The sequence below is a fragment of the Hippoglossus hippoglossus genome, chromosome 18, assembly GCF_009819705.1.
Source record: "Hippoglossus hippoglossus isolate fHipHip1 chromosome 18, fHipHip1.pri, whole genome shotgun sequence".
Classification (NCBI taxonomy): domain Eukaryota; kingdom Metazoa; phylum Chordata; class Actinopteri; order Pleuronectiformes; family Pleuronectidae; genus Hippoglossus; species Hippoglossus hippoglossus.
The window spans coordinates 16,018,933-16,042,976 of NC_047168.1; the positions used below are offsets into that span (position 1 = coordinate 16,018,933).

The 24,044-nt window shown below is 48.9% G+C and overlaps 2 protein-coding genes across 3 annotated transcripts in view; both read right to left on the reverse strand.

The window, feature by feature from the left end:
• The window catches only part of klc2 (kinesin light chain 2), an 11,475-nt gene extending 10,078 nt beyond the window's left edge, over positions 1-1,397 (reverse strand). The window contains exon 1 of the mRNA XM_034614980.1: positions 1,281-1,397. The gene's annotated coding sequence lies outside the window, so the exon portion shown is untranslated. The remainder of the gene's footprint in view (positions 1-1,280) is intronic.
• Positions 1,398-6,629: 5,232 nt separating this feature from the next.
• The window catches only part of LOC117779086 (phosphofurin acidic cluster sorting protein 1), a 28,248-nt gene continuing 10,833 nt past the window's right edge, over positions 6,630-24,044 (reverse strand). The window contains exons 2-24 of one of the 2 annotated variants that reach the window (XM_034614941.1): positions 19,519-19,606; positions 18,194-18,283; positions 17,153-17,278; positions 13,573-13,717; positions 13,376-13,467; positions 13,005-13,082; positions 11,867-11,926; positions 11,537-11,697; positions 11,166-11,259; positions 10,802-10,882; positions 10,498-10,619; positions 9,971-10,106; positions 9,568-9,672; positions 9,383-9,489; positions 8,811-8,965; positions 8,549-8,659; positions 8,359-8,461; positions 8,114-8,156; positions 7,993-8,035; positions 7,763-7,904; positions 7,400-7,638; positions 7,200-7,313; positions 6,630-7,114 (exon numbers count right to left, since the gene is read on the reverse strand). In XM_034614941.1, coding sequence (XP_034470832.1) covers positions 6,996-7,114; positions 7,200-7,313; positions 7,400-7,638; positions 7,763-7,904; positions 7,993-8,035; positions 8,114-8,156; positions 8,359-8,461; positions 8,549-8,659; positions 8,811-8,965; positions 9,383-9,489; positions 9,568-9,672; positions 9,971-10,106; positions 10,498-10,619; positions 10,802-10,882; positions 11,166-11,259; positions 11,537-11,697; positions 11,867-11,926; positions 13,005-13,082; positions 13,376-13,467; positions 13,573-13,717; positions 17,153-17,278; positions 18,194-18,283; positions 19,519-19,606 — 2,554 coding nt within the window. In that variant the 3' untranslated portion in view covers positions 6,630-6,995. Of the gene's footprint in view, positions 7,115-7,199; positions 7,314-7,399; positions 7,639-7,762; positions 7,905-7,992; positions 8,036-8,113; positions 8,157-8,358; positions 8,462-8,548; positions 8,660-8,810; positions 8,966-9,382; positions 9,490-9,567; positions 9,673-9,970; positions 10,107-10,497; positions 10,620-10,801; positions 10,886-11,165; positions 11,260-11,536; positions 11,698-11,866; positions 11,927-13,004; positions 13,083-13,375; positions 13,468-13,572; positions 13,718-17,152; positions 17,279-18,193; positions 18,284-19,518; positions 19,607-24,044 lie in introns of both variants that reach the window. The other variant, XM_034614940.1, reaches the window with a different exon arrangement.

The following is a 24,044-nucleotide window of genomic DNA, read 5'->3' on the forward strand; positions in this document are numbered from 1 at the left end:
TCCCATCGTCCTCTCCCCCCCCCCCTCCCATCCTTCCCTCCTCTCCTCACCCATCGTCCTCTCCCCCCCCTCCCATCCTCCTCTCCTCTCCTCACCCATCCTCCTCTCCTCTCCCCTCCCTCACCCATCCTCCTCTCCTCTCCTCTCCCCCTCCCATCCTCCTCTCCTCTCCTCACCCATCCTCCACTCCTCTCCCCTCCCTCACCCATCCTCCTCTCCTCTCCTCTCCCCTCCCTCACCCATCCTCCTCTCCTCTCCTCTCCCCTCTCCTCACCCATCCTCCACTCCTCTCCCCTCCCTCACCCATCCTCCTCTCCTCCCCCCTCCCTCACCCATCCTCCTCTCCTCTCCCTCCCTCACCCATCGTCCTCTCCCCTCCTCTCCTCTCCCATCCTCCTCTCCTCTCCTCCCCCCTCCCTCTCCCATCCTCCACTCCCCTCCTCTCCCTCTCCCATCCTCCTCTCCTCTCCTCTCCTCCCCTCCCTCACCCATCCTCCTCTCCTCTCCTCCCCCCCCCCTCCCTCACCCATCCTCCTCTCCCCCCCCTCTCCTCTCCTCTCCTCCCCCTCCCTCACCCCCCCCCCTCTCCTCTCCTCTCCTCCCCCTCCCTCACCCATCCTCCTCTGCCCCCCCCCTCTCCTCTCCTCTCCTCCCCCTCCCTCACCCATCCTCCTCTCCTCTCCTCCCTCCCCCCATCCAGCTCATACACTTGGCTGCAATGCACCATTATTCCCTGAAGTCCCAGACGCAGAGAGAAAGGAAACAGGAAAATGTGGCGTCCGGGATTTACCACCATCTTCAACCTGAGGAGGAGGAGGAGGAGTGTGGGGGGGGGGGAGGAGGAGGAGGAGTGTGGGGGAGGAGGAGGAGGAGGAGGTGCAGGTGGATGAAGGTGACCGAGGACCCTGAGGCTCAGAGCTGGATCCAATAAGTCCTGTTAATGAGTGTGGAAGCGTTTGAATCCGGATCGTGCACGTGAACGGGCCCCGTTACACAACACACATTATATACACACATTATATACACACACACACACACACATGTACACACACACATGTACACACACACATGTACACACAACTACGTGAGTCAACAGAACGGTAACCGGACGGTGCATCGGTAGAAACACGACACGGATCCGGGACGTTTGATTTGACAGCTCGCTACGACAATAAGCCGGTAAATTACCGTCACCCCGGTTTAAAACACGGTCCCTTTCAAAGCACGCGACAGGGAACTCGTGCTCGTGTCGTTATCGTGACGAGTTGTCCGCAGTTTACCTTCATGTGAGAAGAGGGCGACGCGTTCGATCCCGGGAACAAAGCAGGACAATGTTGTGATGCTCCGGCGGCAGGCGCGCTAACGGAAAACCAACTGCTTCCGGGGGGACCTTCAGAGTAAAGGGAGATCCGTCGAGCAGAGGAGGATGTTAAAGCACTGACACGATGTTTTAAAACGCTTCATCCAGTTTATACCTTTAAAACTCCTCTTACTCATAAAACTGCCTTTAACATTCATTTAGGTGAAGAACATGTCGAAGATGCTCGAGTTCTATCAAAGGTTCGTGAACGTTTAACGCAGCTTGAGTCGTTTCCTTGTTTCCATTTATTTCATGACTTGTGATCATATTTATTGAGAAAAACACTAAATTATGAATCACAGGGTTAGAAGTTTTAATTAGAGGGCTTTACTTTGAAGGGGACTCAGAACACGGAAGTGGTTCCAGCTGTTCCCGTTACCTTCATGTCTCGCTCCGCAGAGGAACCAGAATCACCACAACACCTCTGCTTAGTTTAATGTGATTATAGAGCCTGGGGGGGGGGGGGGGGAGCTAACAGCTGCGTTAGCACGATGCTAACCGTCAATTACCCACAGTGTCATTCACAACGAAGGAGGAAGGAGTGCGTTAGTGACAGGAAGTCATCAGTCAGTAAACAACCAGTAAACAACCAGTGAGTAACCAGTAAACCAGCAGTGAGTAACCAGTAAACCAGCAGTGAGTAACCAGTAAACAACCAGTGAGTAACCAGTAAACAACCAGTAAACAACCAGTGAGTAACCAGTAAACAACCAGTGAGTAACCAGTAAACAACCAGTAAACAACCAGTGAGTAACCAGTAAACCACCAGTAAACCACCAGTAAACAACCAGTGAGTAACCAGTAAACAACCAGTAAACAACCAGTGAGTAACCAGTAAACCACCAGTAAACAACCAGTAAACAACCAGTGAGTAACCAGTAAACAACCAGTAAACAACCAGTGAGTAACCAGTAAACAACCAGTAAACAACCAGTGAGTAACCAGTAAACAACCAGTGAGTAACCAGTAAACCACCAGTAAACAACCAGTAAACAACCAGTAAACAACCAGTGAGTAACCAGTAAACAACCAGTAAACAACCAGTGAGTAACCAGTAAACAACCAGTAAACCACCAGTAAACAACCAGTAAACAACCAGTGAGTAACCAGTAAACAACCAGTGAGTAACCAGTAAACAACCAGTGAGTAACCAGTAAACAACCAGTAAACCACCAGTAAACAACCAGTAAACAACCAGTGAGTAACCAGTAAACAACCAGTGAGTAACCAGTAAACAACCAGTGAGTAACCAGTAAACCACCAGTAAACAACCAGTAAACAACCAGTAAACAACCAGTGAGTAACCAGTAAACAACCAGTAAACAACCAGTGAGTAACCAGTAAACAACCAGTAAACAACCAGTGAGTAACCAGTAAACAACCAGTGAGTAACCAGTAAACCACCAGTAAACAACCAGTAAACAACCAGTAAACAACCAGTAAACCACCAGTGAGTAACCAGTAAACCACCAGTGAGTAACCAGTAAACAACCAGTGAGTAACCAGTAAACAACCAGTGAGTAACCAGTAAACAACCAGTAAACAACCAGTAAACAACCAGTGAGTAACCAGTAAACCGGCAGTAAACCAGTAGAGGTGTTTAAATGTGACAGGAGGAAAATGGCTGTTCTCCCAGATACCCCAACCAAAGACGAAGCTCAGTGTCAAGATGATTCACGTCCGCCATTTCCCGGAAGTGCTTCCGCTAGTTATTTAGTGCAAATAGAAAACCAAGGGAAACGTTTCCAGGGGACCCAGATGAGTGATGCACCGGCTGTAGTTCAATTACCACAAACTACAAGCAGGTCTGATGGAGCCCCGCCTCCTCCGTGTTAGTGGACGGGATGTGGACCATCACAGATGCGTTCAGGTAGTTTTTCATCCACTGATGTTCTGCTTCTTATATTTCTGGTTATTTGTTGCTATAAAAACCTGAGACATGATGATTGACAGCTGAGACTGACTTTGATTATATGTGTGTATCCGCGGCTCCATCCCCCAATCAGCCGAGAGGGCGGCGCTGTGGAGACGCGTCGGCCATCTTGATAAACAGTCTGTGAATCCTTCAAACCCAGAACATGTAAATATCTTATATTTAATAAAGACACAGACACAGAAATACAAATCAGGAATATTTTTATTTTAAAAAAACAAATGAAACAATGAACACTTTTCATCTCACATCGGTTTGATTGACAAACGTAATCATGAAAATGCCGAACTACAAAACATGTGAAATCAAGCAGAAAAGAGAACTCGAATACAATATAACAAGTACCATCTGATATGTACAAGCGTTACACTTTGTTTTATATACTTATTGTTATAGGCAAAAGGCGAAAAAAGCTGAAGAAACAATGGCATGTGCAAAAATACTCTCCACAAGCTCCGGACGCTCGGCTGCGAGTCGACAGAGGTCAAACGCTCTCGTGGGAAAATCCCATTCCCGTGAGGACAGAGTTACAAAGCTGCGAGGGAACGGGGACAACGTGTTGTCAGAGCTCGTGGAAGCCCGACGAAGACGGGGACTCGACACGGACACATTTCTGAGGACGGTGGCGAGAGGAGACTGATCACTGACAAGAGGTCGTCACAGCAACATGATCTCCAACCACATCACGACACACGGGTCGACACAGGTACGCACAGGAAGAAACACGGGAACAATTCAAGATACACAACAACCAGCGTCTTCACAGGGAAACGATGAAGAATCGTCTAAAGCTGACGGGGACGTGAAAAACCACAGAACGAGGCCGCGATGGGAAAACGCTGCAGTTCCTCCAGACGTCGACATGACGCCTGAAGAACGCTGGTGGTTCACGTGTTTGTGCTGAAACACACGAGTCTGGAGATCATCACGTTAGCAGAACTCAGGAGAAGCTGGAGCTCTCCTTCCTGTTAGTCGTTTCAGGGTTTAGGTAGAAAGAGAGGGTTTCAATCCAAAAAGACTTTTGCTTTGAAATCAGTTTGTCAAACTTTAAAAATGTGGTACCCTTTCAAAATAAAGCATACTTAAAAAACGTAAGTTGCCACTATGACTCATTAAGACACCATTGACTGTAAATAAAGACGGACGACGTGATGAAGCCAGAGACTCTATCACCACCTAGTGGCTGGCTGCAGTATAGGTCGTTAACACCCCCTCCTCCATGTTAGCAGATGGGAGAGGGACAAACGTCGTCCATCTTTATTTCCTTTATGGTGTCTGTAGGACGTGGATCTAAGGATTCACTGCTTCTGGTCGTTTGGAGTTTCTCTGGCTGGAAGTGAGACCGATGAAAACCTGACAACACAAAAGGTTGTTTACTTTCATGTGTTATAGCAGATTTTAAATATATTTATTTACAGGAATAAATGAGTCTTTAGTGGCAAATTATGAATCCTTAATAATTACAGGATATTTCAGTGGTACCACAATAATCCAATCCCAGTGTGGGCCCCTGCTCCGAGGCAGTGGAGCAGGAAGTCCAATCTGAGGTGGACGTCAATTAGAGTCAATTCACAATAAATTAAATTAAACTGACACGTAACTTTAACTATTGGTGCCTGAAAATCAGTGGTTCACAAAGATGCAGGTAAACTGAATCCAATACATTCAAATATCTGAAAGTACTTGAAAAGATGAGTGACAGACGAGCTGCTGACATCACAACTGTGACACTGGAACATCCACACAGGAGGAGAAACTACTATCAGACAGGAAACACGTTGAATCAACACTATTCAAAAAGATATGTTGCTAATACTTCACTGGAGATGTTACGATGCAGGTGAGTTTTTATATAAACATCAAGAATCCACATTTCAATCAAATCATTTAATCTGAATCTTATTTTTGTCAAAATGTTCATGTGTAGTTTTGGAAAGAAATCTGTTCACCTACAAAGTAAACAAGACCCCCACTGCAGCTTTAGCAGCCCGATCTAACACACACACACACACACACACACGTACGGTACTGTACACGCACTATTCACCTCACGACATCCCACAGAAAGCACGAAGCACACCTGTAACAAAATAACCCCAACACTTTTTTATTTATTGAACCGTCCAGCAGGTTCTCAGCGAAGACAAAGCTGCCGGTGCAGTTCCCGGTAACGAGCGGCGACTACATTGTGCTTTATTGCGGGCGATTAACTCCCGTTCTTGTCGTGTGAATACTCGTGAAAAGGAAAGGCTTTTCAGATCATGCTCCCATCTGAGTTTGAGATGTTCTGCTCAGGTTCCTCATTTTCAGTCGGGTTATTACACCACCAGCAGGTTGCGTGTGAGGCGTGGATGTGGTTTCACTCGGGGAAGAACCGTGCGGCTCCAGGAAGCTGTTGTCACTTCCTTTAGGATTGTGTGATTTTTAACATTTCCCCTGATTTCTCAGATAAAAATTCTTGGATCTTGAAGGAAATCAGTCATATTTAAGGGCCTGATCTTTGGGTGTAATCTGGTGATCTGGTGAATCTACTGTTGGGCCTTGGTGGAGGTAGAGCTCCACTGAGTTCAGAAACACCGTCCTCAGACTGTCCACTGCTGCAGCTCCTCTGCTCAGCCTCTGTCTCAAACACTTAGCTCCTGTCTCTTTAAGACCCCCCCTCCTGATGAAGCCCCCTCCCATAGGCCAGCTGGCACACTCTGTTGTGATTGGTCGTTGTCTGCTCTCACTTCAGTCTCACGTACGAGCCGGACGACTGACGACAGAACTTTAACGTTCGGAACAAGAACCTCGTACGTCTCCTCTAAATACGCGTTTTGCTGCTTCAGTTTCCTGTTGCGTACGTGGGGGGGGGGGGCACGAGTGCAGAGCAAAGAAGACGATAAAGGAACTCTTCACAATAAAAGTACACAAGCGTCACACGACAGCATGAAAGGGGAAAGTTCAACTATTTTTCACAAGAGCACAATTTAAAAAAAAGACACTTCCCCTGAATATATTTCCATTTGTCTTGTTTTGAAGGAGACGTTTTAGTGACTGATACAGAAGAAGATTTTAAACCGTTACATGGAAGCCCTTGAAATAAATAAGAAAGACGTCTGGGGCTTCTTTGAAGGGCGATGTTGATATTGATGTGGAATATATATTCGTCACATGCCGGCCTGCTATTGGCTGCATTTAGTGAGGAGACATTTCTTTGTGTTTTCATTGGCTCATGCGAACACTGAAGCCCTGTTGCATCACTTTTTATTTTGTGTACGGCACATGAGTGGTGAATCTGTTCGGCGCATGCACGTGAGGATCAGGTCACTGGGGTGAGGGTTTCACCAAAGGTGGGGGGGGGGGGGTGAAATCGGTGAGTTGTTGCATGCTGTTGCATTCCATAGAACGGAAACGTAAATGGCAGTTAGCGAGTAGGGTTGTGCTGTAAGCCCCTTGTAAACACACACATACACACTGTACATTCACGTGTTCACTCGCCACACACACGGACAGGGGCGTTCACGTCCCCGGTAACCACGCCCCACCCCAGAGCTCCTCCCACCCCTCCCCCGAAGAGAAGAGAGACGAGCGCAGCGAACGTGAAACCAAAGAAAAGTCGTCCGTCCACTGGACGTCTTCCCTCCGCTCCGCAGGGCGGGACAGGGACGAGGGGAGTCCGAGGTCCAGGCCGGGTCACGGGAGTCCAGGGGGCGCTCTCTCCTAGGACGGGGGCTTGCTGTAGCCGAAAAGTCCCACAGGTAGGTATTTGACATGAGTGGGCCACTGGGCGGCCAGCTGGAAGAACTTCACCTCGTTCCACTCCACGCCGTCGATGGACACTGGAGGGAAGGAGACGAGACACAATGAGGAGAGAGAGCGCCAGGACAAATGGAGGTGTTGCATCATGGGTAATGATCAGGCTACCTTTCAGGATGGTCTGTTGCTGCTTGGCCGAGCAGATGAGTCGACTGATGCCTTCAATGACCTGGCTCTTTGAGTCCACGTCCTTCGGCTTCTTCCCCAAGAAGATGGTGGGAACTGAGGAGAAGAGACGTCTTTAAAACAGGACTGGGGGGGGGGTGTACGTGTGTGTGTGTGTGTGTGCGCGCTCCTCTTCATCTCACCTTTCTTGTTCTTCTCCTTGGTGACCACAGTCATGGCCATGGTGCTGACCTGAGCCTGTAGGTCGCTGCTGCCCCCCCCTGGTAGCCTGCTGACCTGCAGCGAGCGGAAGGCGCTCTTCAGCGTGTTCTTGCCGCCCGTGTCGCGCCGCTCGCCCTCCCGCCGCTTCTCAGCCAGCGAGGCCAGCCAGTAATCCACCTGCAGGCCGATGGCGTCCACGCCGTGAGACATGCTGGGACTCCTGTGGAGAAAAAGACGTAGACACGGACGTAGTTAGAACAAACACACACCTCTACTCGGGTCTGAGACGGGCGAACGATGAGGGGACAGACAGAGACAGAGAAAAGAAAGGAGGCCGTTCTTACCCTTGTGCCGTCAGGACACTGCCCATGGAGGGGGAGGACGGGGGAGTGGCCGCCTCCTTGATCATCCCTGTGGGGGAACCATGGGAGGGCGGAGACGTGGAGGGGACGGCCAGACTCACGGCCACGCCCTCTTCTGTGTCTCCTTAACAACCACGAAACAGGAATAACGTGAATAAAAGATCAGCTGCTGGATCCAAGCTTGGATGTGATTTGTGTCTCTGAAGTCTCACCTGTCGGAGACGGACCGGACTCGATGAGACCGACCTTCACCACCTGGAAAACAGACGCCATCAGAAAATCCATTAGCAGCTCTCGCTCTGCAACTTCAACCTAATGAGAGTAAAATCTTACCCCGATAAAAGGAATGAACTTCTGGTAAGAGTCTTCATCTCGCCTGAAAGGAAAGAAAGAGCAAAGGGACACGTTAAAGACTGAGGACAGCAGGAGGTTGTCTGGGTTCAGCTGAACGTTCTACGACGTGAGTTTGTCACATCAACGCCGGAGTTCATGATTCTCTTGTCTTTTCATCTTCCTCTGCGTCTTCTACGTGTACGACACTGAGGCAGCTCTGCACAGGAAACAGCGTCTGTACTCACGTCCTGTGTTTGCAGGTGAGCATGGCCTCAGCGATGGGCAGCTGATGAGTGACGGTGGCTCCGCTGATGTACTGGGAGATTCTTCCTGCCACATCCAGCTGGTCTGGAGAGGAAAGACAAACAGAAGAGTTCTCTCGTGGACTTCAGGGAAATGTGTTTGGGCCGACGAGCCTGTGACGCCAGCTGGTACCTGTCTGCGGCGGCTCCGAGCGGCTGAACACATCTCTCCACGGCCCGTCCAGGAAGGAGGAGCTGTAGCGGTTGTCAAGGGCGCCCAGGTGCTTAGCAACCGGATGGGAGCCTGATGAAGAGGATGGACGGAGTCGGATCAGACACAGACACAGAAACAAAGAAAGGTTCATCTCAAATGAACACGTGAAGAAAGTGTGTCATCCCTCATAGATCAAGTCAGTTGTTACTGATCTGTAGGAACCTGAGGATAATCATCTCACCGAGAGGAACCACCAGGAAGCGCATGTGGTTGAGCCAGTCGGACGTCTTGTTGGCGAGCTGAGTGACGAAGAACTGCAGGATGGCTCCGAGGTAGCTCTGACTGCCCACCGCCGCCACCTTCACCGCTCTGGGCATGGACGAGTTACAGTTACAGCTGAGGGAGAGAGAGAGAGAGAGTGAGGAGGTGAAGCCTCAACTTCATCACCTCGGCTCATTCAGCAAAACCTTCGAAAAACATCTGGAGACAGACAAACAGAGTGAGTGACCACGACCTGCAGAAGACAAGAGGATGAACGTGTAACCGGACGTGTCTTCAACAGTAAATATTAGAAATCAGTGGAAAACAGTAGAAAAGAGCAAATCCTGAAATTGTCGACGTTTGACGTTCACATTTCCTGTGGATGAGGAATCTGACTGCTGAGAACTAGTTCTGACACAAAGGTACAGAGGAGAGAAAGTGAGAGAGAAGTACGATTGTGTTTGAATAAACAGAAGTGAGAGAGAAGAGAAGAGCGCTCTGTGTGTGTCTGTGTGTGTCTGTGTGTGTCTGTAACTGTTCAGAAAAACTCACAACTTCTGGATGCGGGTGAGCACAGCCGACAGCACGGCCTGGATTTCAGCTGCAGAACACGTGCAGACCACCGGGTGGCGCTGGACCTGCAGCTGCTCTGCAACATACTGCGACACAAAGACACACACAGTCAGATGTGTGACGAAAACACACACACACACACACACACACACACGTAGCCATACCTGCCCCTGCCAGTCCACTCCATTGACCAGGATCAGACTCTCTGGGAGCCCCGAGTCCGACAACAAGATCTGGTTCAGCTGGTCGTACACCACTTTCCTTAGGACCTGCACACACACGCACACGCACACACAAACACACACACACACACACACACACAATCATTGAATGTATAAACTCCCCCGTACAGATACATTTTCCCTCACATGACTCATCAGCACATCCATAATTCATCCTGAGCTGCAGGCGAGTCGTACATGATCAGGAAGTGTGTGTTTGGGAGAAGACAAGAAGAAGCAGGTTTCTCGTCTGCAGGTTTTATAAAGTGTGTCCGTCTCTGTGGGGACACACTGATGAAAGGTCAGACGCTGGGTTGACCCACAGCTTGAGAGTGAAGTGTCGTACCGGCGTGCTGTGGCCCAGCTCCGGAGACCTCTCCGAGTCCGAGCTGTTGGTGCGTTCGCTCAGGGGCTTGGACAGCTGTCGCTCCTTCATGGGCGTGCTGCTGCGCTTCTGTCGGGGGGTGTGTCCTCCGTCCAGCCTGGGGACAGACACAGACCGTCATGCTTCACCTTCATCTCATACATAAACGCAGCAGAGACCAACTGACCAACAGCAAAACTTTGTGTGATTGAAATCTAAACTTTAAACTTCTGCTTTCTCAGTGTTTCCTGTTAGGCCGTAAAACAAGTAATGACTCAAATCAAAATTCTGAACACGAACATTCAAATCGACCATGATGATGTCACTTTAACTCCAGATGCATTTTTCAATCAGCATCACTGATTTGAAACAAGTGGAAGAAGACAGATAAAGATCCTCCAGCTACAGAACTGCATCAACTATCCAGAGGAAACACAGGAAAGTAGAAACTAACGACTTTAAGTCTGTAATTCACAAAGTGAGTTTCTTTACTGTGGCTTGTGCGTTACCTTGGTGACGGCATGGGCTGCATCTCACTCTTGCTGCTCTTCATGGGCGTACGGGGTTTCTCTGCCACCGACACCGTGATGCAGGGGCCCACCTCGGCAAACAGCTCCTGATCTGTTAGCTCCTGCACACGCACATGCACACGCACATGCACACACACAGACACACAGACACCAGAGTCAGAGACAGGAGATGGAGGTAACCCTTAAGCCTTCTCCTCCATCACTCGGTCGCCCTCGTCTCTCTCCGTCTCGCTGCAGAGGGAACCCCCCCCCCCCCCCTTCCTTCACAGTGTAAGAGTCGTACCAGAGTGTCGGTCTCAGACAGCGCCTCCTCCAGGTTGCGGCTGCGGGAGGGTTTCATCTTCTCTAGAGGCGGCTGCTCCCCCTGCTGGGAAGACAAGGGAGTGACACTCAGTCTCCAGCTCGGCTTGAGGACGATTATTAGTCCAACATCACAGAAAACAGAAATAAACTGGATCTGAGGAGCCTTTTCTTCTCGTGCACATATTAGTCGAAGGTGTGCACGGAGCCGTCGCAGCACTGATCGCTCAGCTCCTGGTGAAACTGGGAGGAAATGACATCACCTCCGACAGGTTTTCTGGAGCATCACGGCCGACACAGGAAGTTAAAATGCTGCTGACGCGTCCTCGAGAATCTCCGCTACTCACCGGACTGAACGGGTCTCGACCCAAACTGCCTTTGCTGTTCAGGCTGCCGATCTCCGTCTGCGAGCTGGACTGAGACATCCCCTCGAAGAACGGCCTGAAAACACACACTGCGTCAAATTGTGTGTTCTCTTCTTCAAACATCTGTGACTTTAAGAACAAAGATTTACTTGTTTTCATATCTCTTTATATGCTTTCAGACTTAAACAATAATTATCATCCCAAACTCCTACAGTGAGTATAATATTCATAATTTCACTTTAAAAACAAACTCTTGGAAATGACATTTTAAGATCTTTATATTCGGAGGTTTCGGTTTAAATGATCATGTGGTTGTTTTGTGTGTAGTGATGCTGGGTCTCTGGGGCCGGTACCGGAGCTTAGGCTTGGGTGTACTCAGGATGCTGTCGGTCTCCTCCATCTCCGGCCCGCTGTCGCTGGGGTTGTACATCTCCAGGCTGTCGTAGAGCTCGTCCAGGTCCTCCTCCACCTCCTGGATCTGCTCCCGGGACACGTGCTCCAGCCCGAACCCGACCTGGACACAGAGCAAGGCTCAGGATCACCAGCTCTCTTCCACATGTTATTCACTACAGGAAGTGTTGATCCTGGGGGGGGTGGGGGGGGGGGGTGCTAAACATTGACACGAAAGGAGTGAGAGAAAGAAAGTGAGAGAAGCGCAGAAGAGGAGCAGCGGCGACGCCTACCTCATCGGTGACTTTAAACCTTTTCAGCAGGGCGACAAACTTCTGCTTGATGTTGGGTTGCTGTGAGAGAGAAAATAGAAAAGTAAAGAGGTGGATGTTCATATTCCTGTGTGTGTGTGTGTGTGTGTGTGTGTGTGTGTGTGTGTGTGTGTGTGTGTGTGTGTGTTGCAGGAGATGAAAGTATAAACAGAGATGACAGGAGAAACATCTGTAATTTCCAAGCTTCCTTTTCAAACACTCATCTTTCTGTGTGACGCAGGAAGTAAAGGTTTTAATCTTGATAAAGAACTTGTTTAAGTGATGTTGGGTGCAGATGTGAAGCAGAATCTGGATGTGGTGAATCGAAACGTGGCTTCATCCCACATCCTTCCACCGAGTTTCATGGAATTCAGTTGAGTGGCTTTTCCCTGGTGGAGCAAGTTGTAAACGTCATGTTGCTCTTTCCTGTAACTCGGACTCTCTTCACTGCATCGTGAGCAGATGATGGTCGTGCTGCGAAGTGGACTCGTTGTTGACAGAATGATATTTTATATAATTTAATTATCGTATATAAAACGTGGATGATGGAGCGCACAGCTTCACATCTTTCTGTTTTTAATTCTACTTGTATTAATGGAGACATCAGTTTTTTATTGGATTTTCAAAAAACGGCAGGAAATCTTATAAAATCTGTTCTCTTTAAATATTGGACATGTTGGAACAATGATGCTGCTGGTCGAGTGTGTGTGTGTGTGTGTGTGTGTGTGTGTGTGTGTGTGTGTGTGTGTGTGTGTGTGTGTGTGATAGTGGGTCCTTGTGATGAGTCATTCTTGGCCCGAGTTACAAGTATCGAGAATGAAAGGGAGAAAATGGACTTATTGAAAAACCAAGAACGGAGGATGGAGGGAGAGAAGGAGCGAGGGAGAGGCAGAGAGAGAGAGAGGAGCAGGTAATGAGGGGAGAGAGGAGGAGAGGTTGAATGAGGTGAGGCGAGAGGCAGACGGGGGGGCGGCGTGGGGAGACCAGTCCAATCAAATTTATGTGAAAGGGATTTCTCACGAAGCGAGTTTGCTGCAAATTGATTCACAGGCAAAACAAGCAGGTTGTGAGAGAGAGAGAGAAAAGATGGATGAGGCGAGGTGAGGCCATTTTCTCTTACTCTGGTGATGGCAGCGTTGGAAGCCAGTTTACGCCTCGGCTTCTTCTTCCTCACCTCGTCCTCTTCGTCGAACAGATACTGAAAGAGAAGTCGACAGAAAACTCTGAGAAGCCTCCAGGAAGGAGGAGAATTAGTTCTTCTGATCGAGGACGTCAGAGGTCCAGGTAGAGTCGCTGCCGCCGCTCGGTGAAAAGAAGACGACACATTTCAGTGTCTGTGGACAAACATTATCCACAGTTTGGGACTTTGTGCTCAAAGACCTTTACGCTTGTTGTCTGATACACGTCTCACTGCTGCCCGACGACCTGTGTCCTCCACACACACTCATGTATTCATCCCTCGTTCTTTCCCTCCATCTTTTCTCAGCTCACCTGCCCGTGAACGGGGTCGTCGCTGCCCTCCTGTCCAGACGAGTAGCTCTCCTCCTCTTCTTCAGAGTAGTTGTCGATGTCAGGAGAACGATCTGGAGACAAATCATACGATGGGGGGTTAGGGACAGTTATGGGGCAGGGACAGTTTGAAAGAGGAAGAAGGACACGGACAGAGACGGACGAGGTGATGTGCTTACCAGACATTTTGGCTTTGGGTCCCTCGTGGTCGATGGGCTGGCTGGACAGGGAGTAAACTCTGATCTCAGCCACCGGCACCGAGGCGTCCTTCAGCTGGCTGTGGAGCCCGAGGACCTGCGCCCCTTCACTGGGGTGCTGCATCACCTGAGGGACAAACACACAGGACGGGTGAGGACGGGTGAGGCCAGTGGGTTTCAACCTGTCTGTCCAGAGGGACTTTACTAAACGGCAGCTGGACTGAAAGGAAACGTGTTCAGTGATTCTTTGGGTTTTTGTGACGTTCTGCAAAGTTAAAAAGTCTAAAGTTTGCAGTAAAGGAAGCTCCTCCCACCCACAGAGAACCCTGAAACTCCTCCCCACTTCTTCTTCATCACTGTGACATCATGATGTTACATATCTGCATAACGCACAGCAGGTCGGCCACGCCCCCTTTTCATTCCTGAACCTTTTCAACTAAAACAACCTGAATATGAATATTTCTCCTTCAGAGAATCTCAGTCATGTTCTGCACCGAATAAAATACTTCAACAGTCCACTGGTGGCAGCACCGAGTCAAATATTATACATCAGATATTATCTTGAACAAGAAGCTGTTTCCTTGAAAGAGAAGGTCTAACATGATATAATAATAATAAGTTCATGATTCTAATTGTGGTTCCTGATGGACGAGAGAGACCGAAGACTGATAAACACAGAGACAGGTGAGACGGCAGCGAGTGGACGAAACGAGGACAGAGGAGACGATGTCGAGGAGACGACGATAAGGGAACAAGGAAGGAGAGAGGAAGGAGGACGAAGGAACAGCTGTCGAGGATCAAAGAAATGAAAGATTATCAGGATCGGAAAGTGAAGGTGTGAGGCAGCGACAATCGTTTCTCTCTGCAGCAGCACATCTCCTGTGTGTGTCTGTGTGTGTGTCTGTGTGTGTGTGTGTGTGTGTCTGACACACAGCCTCTCTCTCTCTCTGCAGTCCGGTCACACTCTCAGAGGTAATGAAGTCTGAGCAGCTTATAACGGAGACAGCCTCGGCCACACATTAAAAGACGCTGCTGCGATGCATCCTCTCGCTTGGCAGACGTCCAGCTAACCTGGCTCACACGACTCAAACGCTGCCGGTAGCTTCCTGCAGCTTCCTGCTGCTGCCTGCTGCTGCCTGCTGCTTCCTGCTGCTGCCTGCAGCTTCCTGCAGCTTCCTGCTGCTGCCTGCTGCTGCCTGCTGCTTCCTGCTGCTGCCTGCAGCTTCCTGCAGCTTCCTGCAGCTTCCTGCTGCTGCCTGCAGCTTCCTGCAGCTTCCTGCTGCTGCCTGCAGCTTCCTGCAGCTTCCTGCTGCTTCCTGCAGCTTCCTGCTGCTCATTTCAACCAGTTTACAGGCAAATAAAATCACAATGATGCCACGAGAAACTATTTATTTAAAAATAAATCTCCAGAAATCCACTGATGGATTTACTCCAGATTCCTCTTCTGAAACTCTGCTTCATTTGAAAAAACAGCCCACAGACGGATGTGCAGTGAATTGTTTAGTGAAGAAGCCCAACGCCTCCAACACGACACTTCTTTGTGATTTCAGATGACAACGTATGAACTGGAAATCTGAGTGTGATTATTATTCTGGTGACAGAAGCTTGACTATGTCCACGGTCTGTGCGGCTGCGATGGAAATGAGTTTGAACCGTCGTGTCCTTCGGTAAAGTTCTCCGACCTCACTATGAAACAGCCTCATGAATAAAACCTGACTTCATTTTAAATGCAGGGTCAGACCTGAGGCCGGAAGGCGTCACCAACAAGAGCAGCAGCACACTGGTTCAGATAAAAGCCTTTTCACCAGGACGGGACGTTTGACCCATCTGATGCTTTACAGTTTGTGAAGTGTGTGGGAGCTCCTCTTCCTCACAGAAAACACTGAAGCTCCTGGAACATCACAATGCAGATGCACGCCCAGTGGCCAGTGCGCCTGTAGGCTGTAAATCAAGATGGAGGCTGACATGGCAGCAGTCGGGATCAGGGAACAAAGCCATTTACTGAGGTCAATTAAAACACTTCACTTTTTAAAAGTTGAACTGTAGAGAGTGAAACTTGAGCTACTTCCTGATTAACACTTTAATAAAGTCATTTCCTCTTCTTGATTTTGTGAGGCAAATGATTCAGATTTGACTTTCAGACGGACCCTCCACAAGGAGAAGGAACATGAATCACAACAGCTTCATGTTGTAGGAGACAGTGGGAGGAGCTTCTGGCAGAACAGGCTGAAGAGGTTTGATTCACGACGGAGAAGAGGACGCTGAGCCAAAGATCAGAACCCAACTTTCAAAGTGCACTTTCTAGAAATGAGGCTGGACCAAGGTTAAATGAAGGTTAGCACTAAATAAGTTTAGAAAGGCTGTGAATGATAAAGGAGGAGGAGCGTGAGGAGCATGAGGAGGGTGAGGAGCGTGAAGAGGGTGAGGAGCGTGAGGAGCATGAGGAGCATGAGGAGGGTGAGGAGCATGACGAGCGTGAGGAGCGTGAGGAGCATGAGGAGCATGAGGAGGGTGAGGAGCGTGACGAGCGTGAGGAGGGTGAGGAGCATGAGGAGGGTGAGGAGCGTGAAGAGGGTGAGGAGCGTGAGGAGCATGAGGAGCATGAGGAGGGTGAGGAGCATGAGGAGGGTGAGGAGGGTGAGGAGCGTGAGGAGCATGAGGAGCGTGAGGAGGGTGAGGAGCATGACGAGCGTGAGGAGGGTGAGGAGCATGAGGAGGGTGAGGAGCATGAGGAGGGTGAGGAGCATGAGGAGCATGAGGAGGGTGAGGAGCATGAGGAGGGTGAGGAGCGTGTGGAGCGTGAAGAGCGTGAGGAGCATGAGGAGGGTGAGGAGCATGACGAGCGTGAGGAGGGTGAGGAGCATGAGGAGGGTGAGGAGCGTGTGGAGCGTGTGGAGCGTGAAGAGCGTGAGGAGCATGAGGAGCATGAGGAGGGTGAGGAGGGTGAGGAGCGTGAGGAGCATGAGGAGCGTGAGGAGCATGAGGAGGGTGAGGAGCGTGAGGAGCGTGAGGAGCATGAGGAGGGTGAGGAGCGTGAGGAGCAGCGCTAGTGCAGACGATCTTCTGGCTGATGGTAAGTCAGGGACTTGCTTTAGACACTCGAGCTGAGGTTGGATGAGGCGCAGCGGCAGCGGCCGTGCGTCGAGGGAAACGAGCCCGTGACCGGCGGTTTGTGGGGTTAACAGCTCGGAGCAGCTGGGACGCTCGTGTGGCTGCAGAGGCCGAGACTCCGCTGACACAACAACTCACTGCTGACGTGCCCTGAAATGTGAAGCTTCACCTCCATCTGCTGCTGAGATGGAACTCAGACCTTTCTCCTTCTCATCCCCACCTATTGGTTCTGTAAAGTGCATCTGGTTTCTCTGCTGCTTCACACCAGTTAACATCTTTAAAAGTCATAAACTGGTTCTCATCTTGTTGTTACAGCTTTAAACCAGATTCTTTATTATTTTAATGTTTCAGTTTTAGCTTCTCAGTTGAGTATTGTCTGATTTTCTTTTGCTTATGTGAGAGTAAATTGAATATTTATTCATATTTATGTTTAATCGATGCTTAACGGTACCTCGGCCATGTTGATGAGGCCCAACGCCAGCGTCTTGTATCCCAGGATGGTGCGGTTCTTGTATCGCTTCCGTCGCTGCAGCATGATCTGAAGCTTGTTGGCGTCCCTCTTGAGGAAGTGCGGATACTGCGGACACAAACGCACACATTAGCAAACACACAAAAGCTCAACAAGTGGGCGAGTGCTTTGCTGGATGTCTTCAGACTGAAGTGGAAGAGTTTTGTTCCCCAGGTCGTGATCATCAGGGAGATCGAACGCGCTCGTTGCATAACGCTGACCTCTCCGTGGCGTCCTGAAGTGTCCCAGCACTTAGTCACAGCCCAACTCGGACCCCTCATTGAGGAGCTGCACTACAACTGGAACAAAAGAGACTCCTGTTCTGTAACGGGCTGTGGCCTCTCTGCAGTGCTGCAGGAGGTGCAGCGCACAGGAAGTGATGTGTGGCCCGGTGCACTCGAGAAGATCCACAGAGAGAAACTGACCTTTCAGCAGCATTTAGAAACATGGAGATAGGAAATGATGATTTAGAGCAGAAAACCCCAACTGGGATTTAAACTATGCTCTGGTCGAATGGAGCAGAGAGAGCGGATGTTACACACTGTGTGTGTGTGTGTGTGTGTGTGTGTGTGTGTGTGTACGTGTGCGTGTGTGTGCAGCGGTGATGTATTAATGCTTCAGTCATGTAGCGTCTCTGCACTTTGAGACAAAAACAACATTTGTCATGATTTTTATGAGCAAAAGCAAATCAGCAGATTCACATTTTGATCAATGCTGTGAAAGACAAATAGTAAAAAATAAATCCAGCGGTAGAGGATCTGCACGATGCTAAAAATACTTAAAAACCTGAATTCATTCTTCAATAATGTGGGTGCTAATAAAAGAAAAGTTACTTTATCTATATATCCTCATATCGAAACGATTTTCTTCAGTCACATTGAGTTATGAAATGTGTTTTATCGATAAACTTGTTGTTGTCACTTGTCTGTTGGAAGTGGTGGCTTGTGACCTCTGACCTCTGACCCCTGACCCCTGTGTGTTTACCTGCAGGGAGAACGTGAGCTGCAGGTCGGTCTCCGTCAGCCCCGCCGACGACAGCAGGATCTCATTGGAGCGCAGGATCCGCTTGGAGCCCTGAGGAGGCGACGGGAGGAGGCCACGGGAGGAGGCGACGGGAGGAGGAGGAGAGAGAGACAGATTTCTATTAGTCGCCTTGACGAACTCCAGCAGGGTGGAAACAATGAACCGTCATCAGCCACACGCAGGGAGGAGTGTGGGAACGGAGGAGGCTGAAACTGAGTGACAGGAGGAAGCAGAGAGGGATGACTGAGTGCGTGGCTGCAGCAGCATGAAGAATCACAGCAGGGATTTTAAAATGTATTGGTTAGAAAACAAGATGGAGATAAAAACTGAAAACAAGAGCAGAGACTGGAGCAAGAAAACACCTTGAACTGTGTGATGAAGAGGGTGAAGAGGAACATTCTCCTGATTCAGCCTCTTTGTAATCAAGCTGCTGATTTAAGGTAGAAAAGTTGCAGACGAATCAGAGTGAACCACTAAGGAAACTAAATCGACTTTTCAACGATGTTAACTAAAGAAATAATCCTTGAACACAAGCATCACAACAGACAGGAAACATCTGTGTTCCCCTCAGTTGCATGTGGAAGTTGTTCAGTGGAAGGCGACTGTGGAGAAGTGGTTTTCTGTAAAGAGGAGGAAGTTTGTCCACATCCAATAAACTGACTCGACAAAACAGACGTCAGGAGAAAAGTGGAACTTTGTTGGTTCATCAACATTTCAACTGTTCTGGGACTCGATCAAATCTAAAAGTCTTCGGGTCAAGAATACGATTGTGCTGATTAGAGCTCAAAGAATGAATTGCTGAATTAAAGCGGAACTTGAGAAAAATCATTAACTACGTCACCGGCAGGACTTTTATTTATTTCCAGTTCAATCAGACGTAACAAACATGCACAGTTAGAAAAACTCAAATCCAAACTACAACTTCCCTGATGTTCTTCTACTGTTTCTGTCAGTTTGACTTCACACGGTTTTCATATTTCATTTATACTAATGATGATGACTCGTATTAGGCTACTATTATTATTTCAAGGTTCACTGAGGTTTGGTTTAAATTAATAAAACCGAGTCGCCCACGAAGCAGAAAGTCAGTGGTTGGATCCCCGGCACCTCCAGTCTACATTTACAGTGAACGGGACTTTTACTGGGAGGAGCTTTGTGTGGTGATGACACTGGAAAAGCACTTTACAAACACGTCTTTGCACAATCACTGTATATTTAGTTGTGTTTCCATGTGCGGCCCCAACAGACGTGTGGATTAGTTGATCTGAGACTTTAGCAGAATGTACCTGCAGTTTGACGGCGATCACCACGGAGGTGAGGTCTTTATCCAGCTCCTTCAGCATGATCAGCTTCTTCAGAGTCAGGTTGAACAGCCTGTGAGAAAGAAAACACACAGAAAGACTGAGGTTAGATTCAATGTCCACGAGTTCGGGACCTTCTGGTCGATGTGAGGAGAGTGAACGTGAGACATTTATCAAAATATGGGTCAAATATATCAGGAAGTGTTTCCAGACGGTGTGAGGTGCATCCTGGACGTCCCCTTCCTGCTCCATCTTCCCTTTCTCTGTCTTCTACGTATGTGACCCCACTTTTTCATCCTGAGATGTTTGTCTTCTTTCTCGTCTCTGCGTCTGTCGCATGTCAGACACCCGCTGGCTCCCTGTGGAGACCCCCTGCTGTGGTCTCAGCTCCTCTGGGCTTTCTGTGGACTTTATTCCACGGGGCCAGACGGAGAAAGACGTGATCTGCGTTCACTCCCTGTGGAGACGGTTTGGAGGATCTCAGGAGTTCAGAGCACGTCTGAAAGAAGCTGCAAACGAGACCAGAAGCACTTAAAGAACTGGAGTGGATAAGAAAAGACACCCACCCCCCCCAACCCAAACAGCCACCGTGCAGCCAGAGGTCAGCGTGTTCAATAATTCATATCCAGGGCTTGAGAGCCAGAAGAAGTAAACCACTAAAATAGACCTGCCAGGGCCGGCTGGGGGCGATCAAGACGAGACAGAGAGATAGAACACTGTCAAAAAAGACCAGAGAAGAAGAAGAAGAGGAAGGAGGACAAACGGAAATGACTGATAAAGAAAAGAGGAAGACGTGGAGACGGAGGGATGAATACAGGGAGGAGGAAAGACGAGGGGGGGGGGGGGGACCCTGTGTTAACAAAGAGATGAACCGTCAGAGACATACAACAACAGAAACGTTCTTTTACATGCTGCCTTTTATCTAAAGAAGAAGAGTGAAAAGTGCAACTCCTCATAATAATAATCCCTTTGATTAATATCACGCTGACATAGAAGGAAGACGTTAAGTGTCGAGGTGAAGCACGAACACAGAGTTACACTCGTGGACGTCACTTCCCTGAATGAGACGTCTTCATCCAGACACATGAATTCTTCCCTCAGAAAGGGAGTTGGTGTTTCCTATGTGAAGCAGCAGCAGATTGTTCAGGTCAGACCGGTTCAACAGGAACAGATTATTAAAAGGATTATAAAATTCAAGTGTCTCAAATTCAGATGTCAAAATTCAGATGAATCATCCGGGGGTTAGCGGTCGATCCTGGCTGGAATCAAACCAACATCCAGCCAATCAAGTTCCGCTCCACTGGTCATGTGACGTTGATGTGAGACATCACAGGAAGCAGGTCTGTTCCGTTACCATGGCTACCAGTGTTCCAGTCGAACTGGTGATCATGTTAACGGCTGATATTTGTTTACATTCCGCTGTCGATCGCAGACAGATGATAAACTGAAGGTCTCGCTGAGATAAACCAAACGAAGACATCAGGAGTTAATATAAAATGTCTGTGTCCACATCACCTTCGGACAAATATATAAATCATGTGGGTAATAATTAAATATAGTATAAAAAGCATTTCTCGAGCAGGAAAAGATTCCCAGGGCCCCGTGGCAGTGACCTCTGCCCTCATGAGTCAGTCTGCTACAGCTACTGAAGAGTCACAAGGTGGAACCAACCCAGTGCTGCTTCCTCTCCGGTGCCACGCGTCCTCCTCCAGCGTGTCACCACCTCCTCCTCAGCCACGACATATTATTATCCAACCAGACAAAGAGCCGAGGAGCTGGAGGAATAAATCAGCAACTAGAAGAGGTTGGTTGTGAACAACAACCCTGTTTCTACTACCTGGAGAACCTTCAGGCCAGCTTGTGATGCTGCCAGAAGACGTGTCCACTCACCAGTTGAAGCTCCCACAAACGTTGTATTGACCTCCCAGGGAACGTTCCGGCCACAGGATCTCTCCAGCTTCACGTGCACGCAGCTCGGGAGGCAATTCAAACGTTTGAGCACTTCCTCGTGCACATCGAGGTTAGATGCGAGTGCTTTTGTGTACTCTCTGAAGTCTGATACTGCAACACGTGTCTTTGGAGTGAGAGGAATCACAGATAAAGTCACTTGTGGGAGCTCAGCCGGTCACATGGTGCCAGCCAGTGTAACCATTCAGTGTTCTGGGGCTTTAATCCAGGAGGAGACCTCAGCGTCCGTCACTGAATGAATGTTAAAGGCCTCCTGGTGTTGTCCCAGCAGTGGCTGCTCGGGGGAGGAGGTCGGCGGTGGATGAAAGCGGAGCGCTGACAGAGAGACGCTCGATACTGTCTGTGGGAGGATTGACCTCTGACATTATGCAAAGGCCAGTCGCTGAGGAAAGAGACGTTCAGTGGTCACACTAATATTAAATTCATCTGTGAGGTGATGACACGCTGTAAATATCAGTCAATGCTTCCTTTTATATCCTAATTAGGCCTTTTTCCTTTATACCCTGATGAGGTGGTGAATCCAAATAAGCTGTAAATCCTGTCTCTGATGTGACTGATCACAAAGTTCAGATAACTCAGATGGTGACGTCCTGATGACGTCATCCCACAGTATCAGCTTCTTGAGGCTTGTTCGTTATGTCACTAATCATGTGATGACAGGAACCTTTTCCTGATCGATACGAGCTTCACATCACATTTCTGTTGACCTTTGACCTCAGCTCAAAGATTAGGTGAGAATCCATCGCTCTTTACTCTCCTCCCCTCGAACCTCCATCACTTCTCCACCTCCTCTTCCACCATGTAATGACCTTGGCCCTTCCTCTCATCTCACGTCACCTCCTCTCCTTCCTCCTTGTCCTCCTCTCATCAGTGCTTCGTCTCCTTCCTTATCGAAGGACGACTCCTCGCTCCAGCTCTTCTCCTTCCCCATGATGCCCAGTCTCCGCACCTCCTCCTCATTCTTAACATGTCTTCACCTCCTCCTCCTCCCTGGATAATTGGGATCAATGATATTTCAGGATCTGCCGTTAAGAGAAAGAGTTGACTCCTCCTCCTTCGTTAGCTTCCCCTGCCCCTCCACTCATTATCATTCCATTACACGGATTAGTCCGTCCCGACACACAGCCGAGGCCGATCACTGCTCATTCTGGACACAGTGCAACACACGCACGTACGCACGCACGCACGTCTTGAACGTTCAAACCCCCAAATACTCAAAGAAAATACTGCTGAAGTGATGAAGTGTGTGCACGTGTTAATGCTTAATAACTTATTGTACTTATACTTCTTGTCAAGAGACAAAGGTTGTTTTGATCACAAGGCCCTCACCAAGCTTATCGGGGGTGTCCTCACACATTAACCCCTCACACAGAAACATGGAGGGACAGAAGCAGGACGAGCCACAGAGCGGCAGAAAGAACAGGAGACGCAGTCCTCAACATCTCGTAGTGTGAAGTGTCGCAGGCAGCAGAAATAACAAGCGTTTAGTTCCCCACGAACAACGGTCTTAAAATAGCTGTGGGCTGAGTGGAGACAGCCTGTGAAGATGTCAACAGCCTGGCAGAGCGGCGCCCAAGCATTTCTCCTCCTCTTGCTTCATATTAAGATGCAGACAGCGTAATTCTCCTGAAAGAGATCAGCGCGACTGTTCTGCGTTCACTTCGTCCTGTTGTGCACGTCTTCAGGAAGCTCATGGACACGGAGCAGACAGACGAGGGACGTGAAGCCTCGAGCATCATAACGAGTTCAGCAAATGATGAAACTCACTAGTGGCAGGGAAACACAAAAGCTGGAGTCCTTAAGGCATCATCGGTGTTTAACACTCGTACCATCATCACACACGTTATATAACAGATTTCTCATCAGCCGACTCGTCAAGAGGATTCACCTCCTCAAGGTCGAGGTTCAAATCTGGTGAAATTCAAGACCAGCTCCAGGATGAAGGATTTGATCACGTGAGTCTCGACACCTCCTTGATTCTCTGAAGATATTAAATGACTCATTTAACTAAAGTACACATCAGTACATCCAGAAAAACCAACAGCAGCTGCACGTGGGAGGATTCACATTTAATATCTGACTCAACATAAATAACCTGCGTCTGCTGCAGTGATTTGACCCGAGTGACGGGGATTGTGTAAATTCAAAAGCCAGATGTGAGCAGGTGTTTGAGAATGAATGTAAATGAGAGAACGCTCCGTGTTATAGTTTATTCAGTTTGTAAAAGCTGCTGCACGATTGAGCAGCTTCTGCAAATACTGAAGACCTCATCGTGGGTATTCAGGTGCAGCCTCAGCAGCTTCTGACCAGAGTCATGGACTGGTTTACAATCTGTCCCCAGTTGCAGTGGGTTCACAGACTGGTCCTGATCCACGTCGTGTTTGTCTAAACGGAGCAGAGCAGCATCCTGCTGACACACACATCAAACTGAAGGAAGACACTTGTAGTTCAGTTGATCAACATGAAAGCTTCTGTTGGGGGGGGGGGGGGACATGTTTTTAAAGGTGTGATGACGTCATGACATCACGATGGCCCACGTTCGG